Source organism: Bos taurus, chromosome 7, assembly GCF_002263795.3.
Source record: "Bos taurus isolate L1 Dominette 01449 registration number 42190680 breed Hereford chromosome 7, ARS-UCD2.0, whole genome shotgun sequence".
NCBI classification, from domain to species: Eukaryota; Metazoa; Chordata; class Mammalia; order Artiodactyla; family Bovidae; genus Bos; species Bos taurus.
The window spans coordinates 101,381,677-101,400,374 of NC_037334.1; the positions used below are offsets into that span (position 1 = coordinate 101,381,677).

The 18,698-nt window shown below is 38.9% G+C and overlaps 1 protein-coding gene across 4 annotated transcripts in view; it reads right to left on the minus strand.

Moving 5' to 3' along the window:
- Positions 1-16,494: 16,494 nt before the first annotated feature.
- The window catches only part of SLCO6A1 (solute carrier organic anion transporter family member 6A1), a 113,453-nt gene continuing 111,249 nt past the window's right edge, over positions 16,495-18,698 (minus strand). For 3 of the 4 annotated variants that reach the window (XM_059888837.1, XM_059888838.1, XM_024995334.2), the window contains exons 13-14: positions 18,254-18,400; positions 16,495-16,671 (exon numbers count right to left, since the gene is read on the minus strand). In XM_059888837.1, the coding sequence (XP_059744820.1) occupies positions 16,664-16,671; positions 18,254-18,400 (155 nt within the window). In that variant the 3' untranslated portion in view covers positions 16,495-16,663. The remainder of the gene's footprint in view (positions 16,672-18,253; positions 18,401-18,698) is intronic. The other variant, XM_059888836.1, reaches the window with a different exon arrangement.

Sequence of the window (18,698 nt, forward strand, 5' to 3'; positions counted from 1 at the left end):
AAATATTTTCCTCCAGTTTGTGGCTTGTCTTTTCCTGTTCTTTTGCAGAGCAGAAGTTCTTTATTTTAATGTTTTAGATTTTACTAAATTTAAATAGATAAAGACCCAGAAAAAGGGCTCCTGCCACTTTTATGGACCAGGGGTTTGCAGGGGAGGATGGGGCTTCACTTGTAGCTCAGCTGGTCTTCCAAAGAATCCGCCTGCAATGCAGGAGACCTGGGTTCAATCCCTGGGTTGGGAAGGTCCCTTGGAGAAAAGGGAACAGCTACCCACTCCAGTATTTTGGCTTGGAGAATTCCATGGACTATATACATATCCATGGGATATATATATATATATATATATATATATATCCAAAGAGTTGGACACGACTGAGTGACTTTGCTTTCAAGAGATGGCTGGGAGTTGAAAAGTACTAAATATTGAGTTAGGATGAAGAAAAATATCTTCAAGACCTTTCAATAATGTAACCTGAGCAGAGGCACCTGAGAGTGGCATTGGCCAAAGTCTCCTGATAAAAACATCTCCAAACTAAAGTGTTTGGGCTGGGAATACAGGTACCCATAAGGTACAAATAAGAGCATGCTGGCCAACTGAAGGGCTGAGTCCTTGAAAGTAACTCCCTCCAGACTTGGTACCAAGTCTGGTGCAGAGGGGAGATTTGACCCATGAGACCTTCCAGGTAAAGCCTTTTAATTATGAATGGTTGGACCTGAGAGATCACAAGTAGGATTTTGGTGTGGTGCTGGACTCCTCAATTACTTATTATCAATATTACCTTTGCCTCATTTGACACCTTCTTTATCCCTTAACACAAATAAGAAACAATGAACTTGACCAATATGATAATTATTAAGGATCGTGTGTGTGTGAGTCTGTGTGTGCGTGCATTAGTTGCTCAGTTGTATCTGACTCTTTGCAACCCCATGGACTGTAGCCCACCAGGTTCCTCTGTCCATCGAATTCTCCAGGCAAGAACTCTGGAGTTGGTAGCCATGCCCTCCTCCAGGGGATCTTCCTGACCCAGGGATTGAACCTGGGTGTCCCACATTGCAGGCAGATTCTTTACCATCTGAGCCACCAGGGAAGCCCATATGATCATATGATATATTTAAAAATCCAAAACTGTTGAAGTGATTGAGTCATAAGATTCCCTCCATGGTCAACTCCACTCTAGCTTTCTCTGTTCCTTCAATAAACCCAACTCATCTGCTTTGTATCCTTTGTATAAATTGTCTGAGACACTCTAATCAGATAGTCCTGGGTCACACATCTCAGTCTATTTAGATCTCTGCTCAAATGCCACTTCAGAGCAACACTAATTTAAATCCAGTAAAATATGGAAGTCACTTAGTCGTATCCGACTCTTTGTGACCCCATTCTGAAGGCCAGAATACTGGAGTAGGTAGTCTTTCCCTTCTCCAGGGGATCTTCCCAACCCAGGGTTCAGACCCAGGTCTCCCGTATTGCAGGCGGATTCTTTACCAGCTGAGCCACAAGGGAAGCCCAAGAATACTGGAGTGGGTAAGCCTATCCCTTCTCCAGGGGATCTTCCTAACCCAGGAATTGAACCAGGGACTCCTGCACTGCAGGCGGATTCTTTACCAACTGAGCTATCAGGGAAGCCCCATCCCCCCCTCCAAAAGGAGTACGTTAAGGCTGTATATTGTCATCCTGCTTATTTAACTTACATTCAGAGTACATCATGAGAAACGCTGGGCTGGTAGAAGCACAAGCTGGAATCAAGATTGCCGGGAGAAATATCAATAACCTCAGATATGCAAATGACACCACCCTTATGGCAGAAAGTGAAGAGGAACTCAAAAGCCTCTTGATGAAAGTGAAAGAGGAGAGTGAAAAAGTTGGCTTAAAGCTCAACATTCAGAAAATGAAGATCATGGCATCTGGTCCCATCACTTCATGGGAAATAGATGGGAAAACAGTGGAAACAGTGTCAGACTTTATTTTTGGGGGCTCCAAAATCATTGCAGATGGTGACTGCAGCCATGAAATTAAAAGACGCTTACTCCTTGGAAGGAAAGTTATGACCAACCTAGATAGCATATTCAAAAGCAGAGACATTACTTTGCCAACAAAGGTCCGTCTAGTCAAGACTATGGTTTTTCCTGTGGTCATGTATGGATGTGAGAGTTGGACTGTGAAGAAAGCTGAGCGCCAAAGAAATGATGCTTTTGAACTGTGGTGTTGGAGAAGACTCTTGAGAGTCCCTTGGACTGCAAGGAGATTCAACCAGTCCATCCTAAAGGACATCAGTCCTGGGTGTTCATTGGAAGGAATGATGCTGAAGCTGAAACTCCAGTACTTTGGCCACCTCATGCAAAGAGTTGACTCATTGGAAAAGACCCTGATGCTGGGAGGGATTGGGGGCAGGAGGAGAAGGGGATGACAGAGGATGAGATGGCTGGATGGCATCACTGACCCGATGCACATGGGTTTGGGTGGGCTCTGGGAGTTGGTGATGGACAGGGAGGCCTGGCATGCTGCGATTCATGGGGTCACAAAGAGCCAGACACGACTGAACGACTGAATTGAACTGAACTGAAAATATGGAAACTGTTTTCAATATAGTTCTGTTCCAACCTCCCTCCTTTGTGCTTATATAAATGTGTTACAAACCCAGCAACATAGTATTAAAATTATTGCTTCATAAAATGTTATAGAAATAAGGAGAACAAAAGAGAATATTATATTTATGAAATTTTTCTTTTTTATTAACCTACATATATACCATTTCTGATATTCTTCATTTCTTCCTAACTTTTTTCCAAGTTACTCTCTGGTATTATTTCATTGTTTCAGTATAGCTCCATTCTCTGCCGCTTCTTTTAAGCTATATTGTTGCATAGATTATATCCATATAGAACTCATTTTACTTGTTCTATTACATATTAGTAAATTAAATATTTCCACAGACAAGATAGCTTCTAAAGGAGAAATTACTGTTATTTGTACTTAATTGAAAGCATATATTTTGTAAATGCAATGTAATAAGAAATATTGTATAGTTTTAAATTTTTCTTAAATATTTCCTTCTTATCTAGGGAATTCTTCATCAGTTACCAAATAACCAACCTGTTAATTATCTCCTTGGTACCTAGTTTTGTAAACAAGCTGTTTAATCTATAATTTTTTTTTTAAGTTAAAGCTTACACATTCTTGTCACTACATAAGACATTTTTACGTTGTCAGTGACTCATGGTAAAGCGTCTGCCTACAACGCCGGAGACCCAGGTTCAATCCCTGGATTGGGAAGATCTTCTGGAGAAGGAAATGGCAACCCACTCCAGTATTCTTGCCTGGAAAATCCCATGGATGGAGGAGCCTGGTAGGCTATAGTCCATTGGGTAGCAAAGAGATGGACACGACTGAGTGACTTCACTTTCTTTCTTTCAAAGCCAGCAGTGTTCTTCAGTTCCACAACTCTCCATATGCCACAGGACACAAGACTTGTCTGTTGCTAGACCAAAAATACATGGTCTGGGAATAGTACCTGTGAAAAATATATTTATGTATTAATAGCCAGCTTGCTGTCTACAAATTGGGATAATATTTTGTTAATTAGATTTAAATTTAGGCATGTGTTTTCAGTTTCATTCCACTAAACATGTCATTTTACATCATCATGCACTAAAACGTGAACACAGTGAGGGCAGGGGTTTTCATCTATTTTGTTCACTGATATAACCCCACTATTTGGAAAAAGTTTAACATACATGATGAAATAAAATTTATATTTCAAGGCAGGTCAGGAGAAACATAGAATTCTCTGTGTCCATTTGGGCCTCTCCCTTCCTCCCTAATGTACAATGTGTATCTGCATTATGCATTAGCCACATCTTCTCAAAGATGGTCATGCCTGCTTGAACATAAAGATCCTTTTTTTCCCTTTCTTCTCACACTAGGAGTGTAACTTCTCAAAAGAATAGTGTTCTTTTCCAACCCTGTAGAGGGTCGTGGTGACTTGCTGCTTGCTTTTTACATGCTTATCTATGTTAGGTAGTTAGAATAGGAAGAAGGAGTCCAGAATGGCGGTGGCTAAAAGACAAGGAAGGGGAAAAGCCCATGAAAATAGAACAAAGGAAAGTCTGAGGACCAGAGTGAGGACCTCAGGTAGAATAAATAGCACTCCTGGCTAGCCCAACTTATATAACATAGGCCCAGGGAGGAGGAGAAAAAAAAAACAAATAAAAATAGGAGCCAAAGGGCTATAGGGCTCTTGCTGTCTCTCTCTCTCTCTCACTCTCTCTCACTCTCTTCTCTTCATGTCTTTTGGGTTGGTGTGCCCTCACACCTCGAGGATGTATTTTCTTTTTACTTTCTAAATAAAACCGAGCTGTAAGATGGAGCTGTAACACTGATCTGTCCGAGAGCTGTGACACGGTCTGTCCGAGGGTCTGTCACTTCAAATTTTTGAAGTGACAAGCCACAACCGAGGAAATTACACACTCCCCCAACACCTAGACTATGTATCTTTGGTGACTTTTTTTGTATATAAAATATCAATATGTAATAAACTCGCACACCTATGGGCACCTTATCATTGACAAAGGAGGAAAGAATATACAATGGAGAAAAGACACCCCCTTCAGTAAGTAGTGCTAAGAAAACTGGACTGCTACATGTGAAAGAGGAGAAGGCAATGGCACCCACTCCAGTGCTCTTGCCTGGAGAATCCCAGGGACGGGGGAGCCTCGTCAATGGCACCCACTCCAGTGCTCTTGCCTGGAGAATCCCAGGGTCGGGGGAGCCTCGTCAATGGCACCCACTCCAGTGCTCTTGCCTGGAGAATCCCAGGGACGGGGGAGCCTCGTCAATGGCACCCACTCCAGTGCTCTTGCCTGGAGAATCCCAGGGATGGGGGAGCTTCGTCAATGACAACCCACTCCAGTACTCTTGCCTGGAGAATCCCAGGGACGGGGGAGCCTCGTCAATGGCACCCACTCCAGTACTCTTGCCTGGAGAATCCCAGGGATGGGGGAGCCTCGTCAATGACAACCCACTCCAGTACTCTTGCCTGGAGAATACCAGGTACGGGGGAGCCTCGTGGGCCGCAGTCTATGGGGTCATGCAGAGTCGGACACGACTGAAGCGACTTAGCAGCAGTAGCAGCAGCACACATGAAAGAATGAAACTAAAACACTGTCTAACACCATGTGTGTTAGCCACTCAGTTGTGTCCGACTCTCAGTGACTACATGGACTGTAGCCCACCAGGTTCTTGTCCATGGAATTCTTCAGACACAAATTCTGGAGTGGGTAAGCCATTCCTTCTCCAGTGGATCTTCCCAACCCAGGGACTGAACACACACAGGCAGATTCTTTATTGAGCCACCAGGAAAGTCTCAGATAATATATTTTTGATAGTAAGTTATGAAGCACCGGAAAATTTTTTTACAGGTGGTAAGAAAACCTACTCTGTGATTAGTTCCATAAGTACGTGAGGTCTCATTTGGGATAGTGATTATTTGGGAGTTTGAGAATATATATAGAATTCATGCTAGACCTGTTTTTCTGTGGGGTTATTTTGTTAAAATTGCTTAAGAACTTTGATTTTGTGAAAGGCCAAGGTATTCTCCATAGTGGCCAACTCAAACCTGATTTATCATAATATTGAAAGACAATGAAAATGAAATTGACTTTGAGATGAACTTGTCAGGTCTATAGTTTTCCTTTCTCCTTATTCTGAGAAAGTAACCATGCTCTTTGTGCCTAGTTCCCTGAGAGAAAGTTGATATTATAGAACCAAAAGTAGTAGTAAATAACCTGCTTTCCTGGCTTTTCAGCTCAAGAAAGTTTCAGCTCCTTGAGAAATTATGCTAAAGAGATGGGAAAGGAAGAAATTATTTCCAAATGCACAGGAGGATAGAGGCTGTTGGGCTACACAGAGATGAGGGGCCTTCCTCTGCCACCACTCCTAGCAGCAGTGGATAAAACATGGCCACATGTGCACAGTGAACCCAGAGAAGCTGAGACCCTGGGACTCCAGGATCCCCAAGAGGTGCTGAGAATGGAGATCCCTGGCCTAGGCAGACACCTCACTGCCAATCTTGGTTCCTGACTAACACTTTATTTTCTTGGGCTCCAAAATCACTGCAGATGGTGACTGAAGCCATGAAATTAAGACACTTGCTCCTTGGAAGAAAACTTATGACCCAACTAGACAGCATATTAAAAAGCAGAGATGTTACTTTGCCAACAAAGGTCCATCTAGTCAAGGCTATGGTTTTTCCAGTAGTCATGTATTGATGTGAGAGTTGGACTATAAAGAAGGCTGAGCACCAATGAATTGATACTTTGGAATTGTGGTATTGGAGAAGATTCTTGAGAGTCCCTTGGACTGTAAGGAGACCCAACCAGTCCATCCTAAAGGAAATAAATCCTGAATTTTCATTGGAAGGACTGATGCTGAAGCCAAAACTCCAATACTTTGGCCACCTGATGTGAAGAACTGACTCATTTGAAAAGGCTCTGATGCTGGGAATGATTGAAGGTAGGAGGAGAAGGGGATGACAGAGGATGAGATGGTTGGATGGCATCTCCACCTCAATGGATATGAGTTTGAGTAAACTCCAGGAGTTGGTAATGGACAGGGAGGTCTGGCGTGCTGCAGTCCATGGGGTCACAAAGAGTCAGTCACGACTGATCAACCGAACTGACTGAACGGAACACTGAGTCAGTCACTCTCAAGATCAACCATGGGCTTCTAGCTCTCAATGGTAAAAATAATAATCTGAAAAATAGAGGCAGTTTTGGGGCTCCAGGTAAGTATTCTGAATTCCCAGTGTTATCTGAAATGGCACACTTTATACCCGCTAGGGATAGAATCTAATTAGAGACAACAATATGCAAATTGAGCTCAGGTCTCTCTAGTTTGTCTCTGCAATGGTATCTGCTACCTCATAAAGTTTTGCACCAGTTTCAGCAACAGGCCAGGGTGAGGGTTGCAAAGAAGTCTCTCTAAAATCCACGACTCCTCCCAGGCAATTCTATTAGGACCAGAATTAAGGTGGTTGGAGAAGGAAATGGCAACCCACTCGAGTGTTCTTGCCTGGAGAATCCCAGGGACGGGGGAGCCTGGTGGGCTGCCGTCTATGGGGTCGCACAGAGTCGGACACGACTGAGGCGACTTAGCAGTAGCAGTAAGGTGATATTATTAAACTAAAAACAGTCACCATGTATTTTTCTTAATTGCCTCTGAAACACGTATTTCTAAGAAACTTTTATCTGTGAAAAAAAACATCACTAACTGCTGGAGATTGCTAATTTAAATTCTGAATTATATTACCCTCATGGTAAAATATGTGAAGGAGAAGTAAAGGAGAAACGGTTGACTGCCATTCCAGTTCTACCAAGATCAGCCTTTAGCTCCTCTAGTTGCCCACGGATTGAGCACCCTGGGGGGATCTCAAGAGGAAGAAAAACAGGAAGCATCCTATGCTGTGCATGTACAGGCCCCTAGACAGTTGAAACACAGATCTCAGGAAACATTTCAATGCACTCCAGATTTTTGTATCTTCTCATGTTTAGAAAAGGACTAAAATCATCAACCTGAGATGTCTATTCTTTACGATTAGCAGTAATATTTTGATGTTTGACATGTTTTTTCCTAGCAAAAAAAAAAAAAAAATCATATATATCCTGACTCCTCCCTTACCTCTTTGGAGCAGGTCCTCAGAACTCTGAGAGGCTGGTTTCCTGGGCTGTTTCCCTCAGTAAGGTCCCTGAATAAAATGTAAATCACAACTTTTACGTTGCACTTTTTTCTTTTGTCAACAGATACGTCACATGGTAAAGTATGTCAACAAAATTTAGGCTAGTTCTATCCTCCTTCTAATTTAAAAAAAGCCCTCAACATAGTACATTATACACGTAAATTATAAATCTGACATTTTAGCTCATGCTTTATAAGGTAGATAATAGTTCAAACTCTAAAGAGGTGACATGTTTCCACAATATGAATCACCAGTCATACTGAGAATTAGAGGAAGGTTTCAGGTACATGCCCACAATAATTGACTCAAACTAACTGCAAAATGTTCTGATGTAAATGCCAGTGTTCATTGTGGCATCTGACTACAGCATGCATCCACAGATATTAACTCTGCTTTTTTAGTTCTGCTTTTGCTTTTAATACAGATAGCCATAAAATAATAGGAATGAAAATTCAAAAATATTTCAAAAGAATAAGAAAGAATACTTCATTAGTGACCAAATTCTTAAGCTGTATAATTAAACAACATTTACACTTGGTCCATTTGAATTATAACAGAAATAATAGGATTCCTGCTGTACCAAATTACAGGATAATTTTTTTTTTCCTGAGAAGAAATAAGTTTTAATTTCTAAAGTAGAATTACAGAAGTACATTTCTACCTCTTTATTCACTCCAATGAAAGAGCAGAAATTCTTCCCAATGATGACTGCTCCAACATGGGTTCTCCATGTTTTATACCAAGAGAGATACACTTTTCATGTGTGCAAGAAAAGACACATTTATATATTTACAGGATGATGGGAAAGGTAATTATTTAGGGCACTAGTGCCTCTTCTTGGACTCTCATAAGCAATAATGGAGAAACCAAAGCTATGTATAGTATTTCAGAAAAAATAATCCAGAAATATCACACTTCCTAATTTCAAACCCCATTATAGAGCTATAGCAATCAAAATGGTATGACACTGGTATAAAAACAGATATATAGGCCAATGGAACAGAATCATGAAACCCAAGATAAACCCCTGCATATGTGGTAAACTAATACTTGACAAGAGCCAAGAATACTCAGTGGAGTAAAGATACCTCCTGAAAAAAAATGATGCCGGTAAAACTAGTCATGTAAAAGAGAATGAAACTGAACCCCTATCTTACATCACTCACAAAACTTAACTCAAGATGGATTAAAGATAAATATAAAACCTGAAGCTATAAAGCTCCTAGAATAAAACAGGGAAAAATCTCCTCTTGGCAATGGTTTTATGGCTATGACACGAACAGCACAAGCAACGAAAGCGAAGTAAATAAGTACAACTACATCAACTCAAAAGTCTGTATACAGCAAGAGAAGCAAGCAACAAAATGAAAAGACAACCTACAAAATCAAAGAAAATCTGTGCAAATCTGACATCTGTTAAGATGTTAATATGCAAAATATATAAGGAACTTATACAACTCAAAGGCCAAAAAAAATTGAACAATCCAATTAAAAAATGGCAAGACATTAATAAATTAACATTTTTTCAAGAAGATATTTAAATGGCCAACAATTACATCAAAAGGTCACTAATTATCGGGGAAATGTAAATCAAAACAACAATAAAATATCACCTCACACCTGTCAGAATGGCTGTTATTAAAAAGACGAGATAGTGTTGATGAGGATGGGAAGAGAAGGAAGCCCTTGTGCACTGTTGGTGGTGGGAATATAAATTAGTGTAGCTGCTTGAGAGTAACTAACTGTGGACCTCCTGTTTCCTGTTATTGTACAGCCTAAGAATAGTTTTCACATTTTTTTAATGGCTTAAAAGAAATCAAAAGAAGCAGATTTTGTGGCACATGAAAAGTATATTAAATTCAAATTTCAATGTCCATAAAGTTTTATTAGAACATAGCCATGCTCATTTGCTTATGTATTGTAAGCAAACCCAAAACTTTTACCCTCTAGAACTTGGCAGAGCAAGGTTACTGACCCCGGACCTTAGCAGACTGAACACCACTGAGGGGCAGGGGCTAGAACAGACAAGTAAGGCAATGTAAGTAAATCAAATAGCACAGGTGATATGATAAATTACTTGTTTGGGGGAAGAAAAATTGAAAAGAAAAAAAGCTTACATGAGAGTCTATGTAAAATGAAGCTTGGAAGTTTCTACTAGGGGTTAGTGGAAGAGTGGTTCCAAGAGAAAGGGGCAAAGGTTTTACTCAGAACTGCCAATGCTGGTGTTTACCAAGAGAGCAAAGTTCAAAAAAAATAGTAGAAAAACACTTACCTGTCACAGAGAAAGTTATCAAAATATTGAATAAAATAAATGAGTCAGAAGTTCGGAAACATTTCACTCTTTTAGAAATACCAGGCTGCTCCTGAGATGTATTGAAAAGGCTTTGGCTTGTTGTCATCCATATGTACAAAGGAGTTGCTATCCTCTTTATATTAATAATTTTCTGATTCTTCATATGCTACCCCTGACCATTATGCATTTTAGAATTCAAAATGACCATATTCAATCAGTTCGGTTCAGTTCAGTCACTCAGTCGTGTCCAACTCTTTGCAACCCCAAGGACTGCAGCACGCCAACCAGGCTTCCCTGTCTTTCACTATCTCCCAGAGTTTGTGCAGACTCATGTCCATTGAGCTAGTGATGTCGTCCAACCATCTCACCCTCTGCCACTCCTTTCTCTTCCTGCCTTCAATCTTTCTCCTCCTTTCTTCAACCCTTTCAGGGTTTTTCTAATGAATTTGGCTTTTCAAATAAGGTGGCCAAAGTATTGGCATTTCAGCTTCAGCATCAGTCCTTCCAACGAATATTCAGGACTGATTTCCTTTAGGATGGACTGGTTGGATCTCCTTGCAGTCCAAGGGACTCCCAAGAGTCTTCTCCAATACCACATTTCAAAAGCATCAATTCTTCGGCACTGTTTTCTTTATAGTCCAACTCTCACATCCATACATGACCACTGGAAAAACCATAGCTTTGACTATATGCACCTTTGTTGGCAAAGTCTCTGCTTTCTAATACGCTGTCTGGGTTTGTCCTAGTTTTTCTGCCAAGAAGCAAGTGTCTTCATTTCATGACCACAGTCACTGTCCACAGTGATTTTGGAGCCCAAGAAAATAAAATACATCACTGTTTCCACTGTTTCCCCATCTATTTTCCATGAAGTGATGGAACCAGATGCCATGATTTTAGTTTTCTGAATGTTGAGTTTTAAGCCAGCTTTTTCACTGTCCTCTTTCACTTTCATCAAGAGGCTTTTAGTTCTTCGCTTTTCTGCCATAAGGGTGGTGTCATCTGCATATCTGAGATTATTGATATTTCTCCCAGCAATCTTGATTTCAGCTTGTGAGTCATCCAGCCCAGCGTTTCTCATGATGTATTCTGCATAGAAGTAAAATAATCAGGGTGACAATATACAGCCTTAACATACCCCTTTCCCAAGTTTGAACCAGTCCATTGATGGGAATACCAGACCACCTGATCTGCCTCTTGAGAAATTTGTATGCAGGTCAGGAAGCAACAGTTAGAACTGGACATGAAACAACAGACTGGTTCCAAATAGGAAAAGGAGTACGTCAAGGCTGTATATTGTCACCCTGTTTGTTTAACTTATATGCAGAGTACATCATGAGAAACGCTGGGCTGGATGACTCACAAACTGGAATCAAGATTGCCGGGAGAAATATCAATAACCTCAGATATGCAGATGATACCACCCTTATGGCAGAAAGTGAAGAGGAACTCAAAAGCCTCTTGATGAAAGTGAAAGTGGAGAGTGAAAAAGTTGGCTTAAAGCTCAACATTCAGAAAACAAAGATCATGGCATCTGGTCCCACCACTTCATGGGAAATAGATGGGGAAACAGTGGAAACAGTGTCAGACTTTATTTTCTTGGGCTCCAAAATCACTGCAGATGGTGACTGCAGCCATGAAATTAAAAGACACTTACTCCTTGGAAGGAAAGTTATGACCAACCTAGATAGCATATTCAAAAGCAGAGACATTACTTTGCCAACAAAGTTTCGTCTAGTCAAGACTATGGTTTTTCCTGTGGTCATGTATGGATGTGAGAGTTGGGCTGTGAAGAAGACTGAGCGCCAAAGAATTGATGCTTTTGAACTGTGGTGTTGGAGAAGACTCTTGAGAGTCCCTTGGACTGCAAGGAGATCCAATCAGTCCATTCTGAAGGAGATCAGCCCTGGGATTTCTTTGGAAGGAATGATTCTGAAGCTGAAACTCCAGTACTTTGGCCACCTCATGCAAAGAGTTGACTCATTGGAAAAGACTCTGATGCTGGGAGGGATTGGGGGCAGGAGGAGAAGGGGACGACAGAGGATGAGATGGCTGGATGGCATCACTGACTCAATGGACATGAGTCTGAGTGAACTCCGGGAGTTGGTGATGGACAGGGAGGCCTGGCGTGCTGCGATTCATGGGGTTGCAAAGAGTCAGACACGACTGAGTGACTGATCTGATCTGATCTGATCTGATTGTTCCATACACAGTTCTAACTGTTGCACTTTGTCCTGCATACATTATTCTCAGCAGACAGGCAAGGTTGACTGGTATTCCCATCTCTAAGACTTTTTCACAGTTTGTTGTGATCCATATACAACCATAAATAATAAATTATTGTATGTTATACACATTTATATATGTAACTTGAAATTTGGCATTTTTGTTCATTTTATTTTTAAATATTCATTTTGACAGCTCCACCTCAGTCTCACCATTTAATAGCAATTGGTTTCCATTATAAAAATATCACATAATGCATTTATGTTATCTTACCAATTACAATTTTTATTGTTCCCCTATTTCCTCATACAAACCATTACTTCTATGAACATTTCTTAGCATGTCTCTTTCTGAACATATGTAAGGGTTTTCTAAGATTTATACTCCCAGGAATGGAATTTTGGGGTTACATGGTACATACACTTTCAACTTAGAACATAAAGCAAATAACTGTTCACAATGCTTCTACCGTTTCACATTTCCACCATATAGAAGTGTAAAAGTGAAAAAGAGAAACTCTATTTGCCCAAATTCTCAACAAGAGATCTTGTTATGTTTTTTAAATTTTTAATTCTGATGCATACAAAATGACTCAATTTTCAATTGTATTTTCTCAGGGTATATGCCCAGGAGTGGGATTCCTGGGTCACATGGTAGTTCTATAGTGTTGTATCAGTTTACATTCCCACCAACAGTGCAAGTGGGTTCCCTTTAAGATTTAATATTGTGTTGATGCCCATACTACCTAAAGCAATCTATAAATTTAATGCAATCCTTATCAGAATACCCATTATATTTTCCACAGAACTAGAATACACAATCCTAAAATTTATATGGAACCACAAAATGATCCAGAATAGCCAAAATAATCTTGAAAAAAAAAAAAATAACAAAACTGGAGGTATCATGTTCCCTGACTTCAGGCTATACCACAAAGATACAGTAATCAAAATTGCATAGGACTGACACAAAACAGAAAGTACAACGGAACAGGATACAGAGCCCAGAATTAAGCCCAAACACTTACAAACAACTAGTCTATGACAAAGGAGGCATGTCATATAAAATGGATAAAAGATAGTCTCTTCGTAAATGGTGCTGGGAAAACCTGCCATCAACACATAAAACGATGATATTTGAACATTTTCCCACACCATATACAAAAGTAAATTCAAATGAGTTAAAGATCTAAATGTAAGCCTCAAAACAAAAAAACTCCTAGAAGAAAACATGCACAACACTCTTTGACATAAATCATAGCAGGATTCTTTTGAGTCTGTCTCCTGAGGCCAAAGAAACAGAAGCAAAAATAAGCTATTCCTACCTAATTAAATATGAAAGGTTTTTCACAGCAAAGAAAACCATTGACAGCCTACCACATGAGATAAATACTTCCAAATGATATGGCCAATAATGGGTTGATATCCAAAATGTATAATCATTTCATACAACTCAATACCAAAAAACCGAACAACCCAGTTAAAAAATAGGCACAAGACCTGAATACACATCTTTTCCAAAGAAGACATATGAATGGCCAAAAGGCACATGAAAAGACACTCAGTATCGCTAATCACCAGAGAAATGCAAATCAAAACCACAGTGAGACAGCACCCTGCATGAGTCAGAATGGCTATCATCAAAAAGTCTACAAATAAATGTTGGTGAGGGTGTGGGTAAATGGGAACTCTAACACACTTAGAAGGCAAGTGGGAGCAGACCCTGGGAAGACAGTATGTTGGTTTCTCAGAAAACTAAAAATAGAACTGCCATGTAATTCAGTAACTCTACTTGATATATAGCCAAAGGAAAAAAAAATAAAGAAATCACTAATTCAAAAAGATACCTTCACCCAGTGTTCACAGCAGTACTATTTACAACAACCAAGATACGTAAGCAGGGACTTCCCCGGTGGTGCAATGTTAAGACTCTGAGCTTCCAATGAAGGGGCCCTGGGCTCAATCCCTGGCCAGGGAACAAGATCCTGAATGCCATAATAAATAAAAAAATAAAATAACTATACTATTTTTTTAAAGATATAGAAGCAAACTAGGTTTGTATCAACAGATAAATGGATAAAGAATATGTGTATGCATGTATATACATATATACCATGAGGGATCACTCAGACCTAAGAAAGAATTCTGTCATTTGCAAAAACATGAACAGACCTAGAGAATGTGATGCTTAGTGAAATAAGTCCCAAAGAGAAAGACAACTATTTTATGTTATCACTTATATGGGATTTGAAACAAACCAAACAAAATCTAAAGTCATAGAAAAAGGATCTGATTTGATCAGGGGCAATTAAGATGGTCAAAGACGCAAACCTCCAGTCGTAAGATACAGAAGTACTGGAGATGTACACCACGTGATGACTACAGTTAGCACTGTGTCACTGAGAGTTAAGAGGGAAGATCCTAAGAGTTCTCATCATGAGGAAAATACATTGGCTCTTTCTTTGTTTTTCTTCCTTCCTTCCTCTTTCTTTCTTATCTATATTAGACGACGAATGTGACCACGGTAAACTTACTGTGGTAATCACTATACCATACGTGTAACTCAAGGCATTGCGCTGTACACCTTAACCTTACACAGTGTGCGTTGTGCCCGGCTGTGTCTGACTCTTTGTGATCCCCTGGACTACTGCCTGCCAGCCTCCTCTGGTCGTGGAATTTTCCAGGCAAGAATACTGGAGTGGGTTGCCATTTCCTACTGCAGGCCAGCTCTTGTGTTTCCTGCATTGGCAGGCAATTTCTTTACCACTGTGCCACCTGGAGCCCAACCTTATACAGTACTGTGTGTCAATTATATCTTAAAGCTGGGGGGAAAGGGGGAATAAACTCTTAGTGCTGAAAAGGAAAATGTTCTGTTAATAAACCAGACCTTGATGCTTTTCTAGACTATATATGTAAGGTTAAATGCTAAATGTTAAATCAAGAAAGCATCAATCTAGTTTACATAAGAATCCAGAGAAGAAAAAGATTGAAGAGACAGGATAGTCATAGGTATTAAGACTTTGGTGAAAATGCAACTTAAAGAGCACAAATAAACTCATCAATTCTAAAACATAAGCACTCTGCTGTAACACCAGGTATTGTTGTTTAGTCACTAAGTTGTGTCCAACTCTTTTGATCCCATGGACTGTAGCCTGCCAGGCTCCTCTGTCCATGGGATTTCCCAGGCACGAATACTGGAGTGGCTTGCCATTCCCTTCTGCAGGGACAGAACCCTTGTCTCTTGCATCTCCTGTATTGGCAGGTGGTTCCTTTACCAATGAGTCACTAGGGAAGCCCAGTATTAAGTAGGCTTTGCTTAAAAATGTCCCTTCAGGCAAAATCAAGCACCCAAAATAATTAGGCTGATGGAGAAAATACTGTAGAGGTAAACCATTCAAAAACCTATGCAACTTTGTAACCACAGTCCTAACAAAAATAATCACAATCTTAATGAATTTTAGCTTAGCTAAATCTCTCTAGCATTTTCACCCAGCATCACAGTCAATCGGTACTTTAAGTTTTAAGGCTGGGGCTCACCTCCCTCCTTTGAGAAGTAGTTCCTTGAGGGCACCAACTGTCAATAGAAAGCTGTTTCATCAAAAATTTAAATTTAAAATCTGATATTTAAAAATGTCTTTGCAGCTTCTTCATCTGCAGTTGCAGCTTCACTGGATACATTAACACTCTAGAATGTGTACTGATCCTTGATAGCACTAAAATACTCAAAACTGATTACAAAGAAAAGTATTTCAATAGGATTTTTAGCTGGCCTTTTTCCTTAAGACTAAGGTTTTCTCATTAACATTGAGAAGCTTCCACTGATTGTTTTAAAAGCTGCTAAATTGGTGTTAACCAGTGACTTTGGGGTTACATTTTCTCTATCAATCCTCTGTGAACTAGTTTGCAGCGTAGAAACACATGTTCTATTGTAGCAGAATATTATATGCAAATCGAAGTCCTAACACTACTCTCCAAATTGTTATAATCTTTACTTTTACTCTACTTACGCAAAAAATACATATATAGATATTTACACATAAACACAGAAACATACTACAGGTTCCTTCAAAATGGATCAGAATATTATTATCTTATTTCCTCATTGCATAAATTTTCAAATAATATTTTTGGACAATATTAAGAAAGAATATAAATACCTTACAAGTATTAACCTGTAATTCTAGGAAAACCTATACTGTACATTGGTGTTTAAAATCCTACATACATTAAAAACATAAGAGAAACACTTTATAGGAAAGTACTTTATTATGAAAATACAAATCACCACAGATTACATTTCTACTACTTTTGCAATCACATGTGATTTTCCTTTTCTGAATGTAGCACAGCAACAGATCTTGTAGAATCTTTAAAGGAAAAACTTCTGTTTTCACATTCTGATCCTCAGATATTCTACTATCCTGCTGGTTCAAACAGAGAACAGTCAAGTTTCACATAAAGGCAAGTTTATAGATTTTCATAAATGCATGTTACAGCTAGGTAGAAAAACGTATAGGAAGATATGAACACTCCCTGCTTCACATTTCCTTCTGCCAGCCAAGACCATGAATAGGGCCATGTCTGCCTTTACACACAGGGTCACTGACTAATATGAATAACAAAGGAGAAATTTTGTCAGTTGTTCATTCTCCCAAGAGAACAAAAGCAACATTGTAGAGAAGTTTTTGTTTCATAACAATTTTATTTTTTAATAGTTGGAAAATTGCTTTATAATTTGGATAGGTATTAAATCATGTACGAAATAATTATATCAACATTTTTCTATTGAAACACATTTAAGCTTAAGAAAAACTCCACAAATGGTTGGCAAGTTTTCTGCATTCAAATTTGAACATTTCTTTAAGTGAAATGATTATGATTAATCATAAAATTAAATATAAAAACACAAAAATGGATATCAACTGAGGTATCAGTAGTCTTTACCAATAAAATTCAAGTCAAGAAATTAAGTAAAACAGAGAAGTATATGATCATATTGAATTTCATGTCTACTAATAGTAAAGAAGCGTGAAAATATGTATTGTAAACTGGCCAACTGACTGTTTGGATAAATTTTCTGAGAAAACCTTTCCATTACCAAATAAAGGAAAAATGCTAATTTTTAAATAGTTTGACATGTCTCCTTTTGGAGAGCAAATATGACTTTCATGTAAATATTTATTGTATGAACTGGATTGGCACATCTAGTCTTATTTTGAAAATTATTTATAAATATGCACAGCCCAAAGGAAAAGTAGCAAGAATAAACTACATGAAACCTAAATAATTCTGCACAAAAAAGGGAACGTGTTAGTTCTTCAGTTGTGTCTGACTCTTGCGACCTCATGGAGTGTAGCCCTCCAGGCTCCTTTGTCCATGGAATTCTCTAGGCAAGATTACTGGAGGGGGTTGCCATTTCCTTCTCAACGGGATATTCCCAACCCAGGGGTTGAACTGGGGTCTTATTTCTGGGAAAGACTGAGGGCAGGAGGAGAAGGGGACGACAGAGGACAAGATGGTTGGATGACATCATCGACTCAATGGACGTGAGTTTGAGCAAGCTCCGGGAGATGGTGAAGGACAGGGAAGCCTGGCGTGCTGCAGTCCACAGGGTCGCAGAGTCAGACATGATTTAGAGACTGAACAACTCCCTCACTGCAGGCAGATTCCTTACCATTTGAGCCACCAGGGAAGCCCAATCCTACATAACCAAAGACCAATAATGAATATATAAGACATCACTGCAGTTACAATTAACTTTTGTGTATTTTCTACTTTCACATCATCTTTTTCTTTCAGAGTATGACCTTTCTATTGTAAGTATTAAATATGTGTGATATCTTTTAAAAATGCAAAACATATACTATATTATTATTTTATACTCAAAATAATAAAACTTATAAGATCACATGAACTTATTAAACATGTAGTTATATTAAATTATTTTAAATTTTATTAATATCCAATAATATCCCATTGATAGATTGACAATTGTGTAATTCTTACATAATGTTGATTCTTCTCTTTCATTTTTTTTAACTCTTGGATTCTTCACAGCTGTAGCCAAGACATCACTATTTTCCTGTGGTAGATTTCTATATAGGCTCAATGCAACAGCATTAAAGAAAATAGTAGCTACTTTGCAAGTAAAACCTGAATTTGAAAAAAAAAAATACAGTCATCAGATGCATCAATTTATGTAGAGCAAAATGTTTATGGAAAGAAAGATATTTACCAAAGAAAAGGTGAACATATTTCATCTCTAAAGTTACCAATTTTCCAATTGTAGAATGTAAGTAATGTCATAAACTTATATCAAGTTACTTAAAGGAAAATGTGTTTAAATGTTTGTAAAACTTTTTAGATTTCTTAAATGTATGACCCAAGAAAAATGCAAAGTATATTACTATTTCACAGAATGTATTAACTCTAAAACATAAAAATACATTTC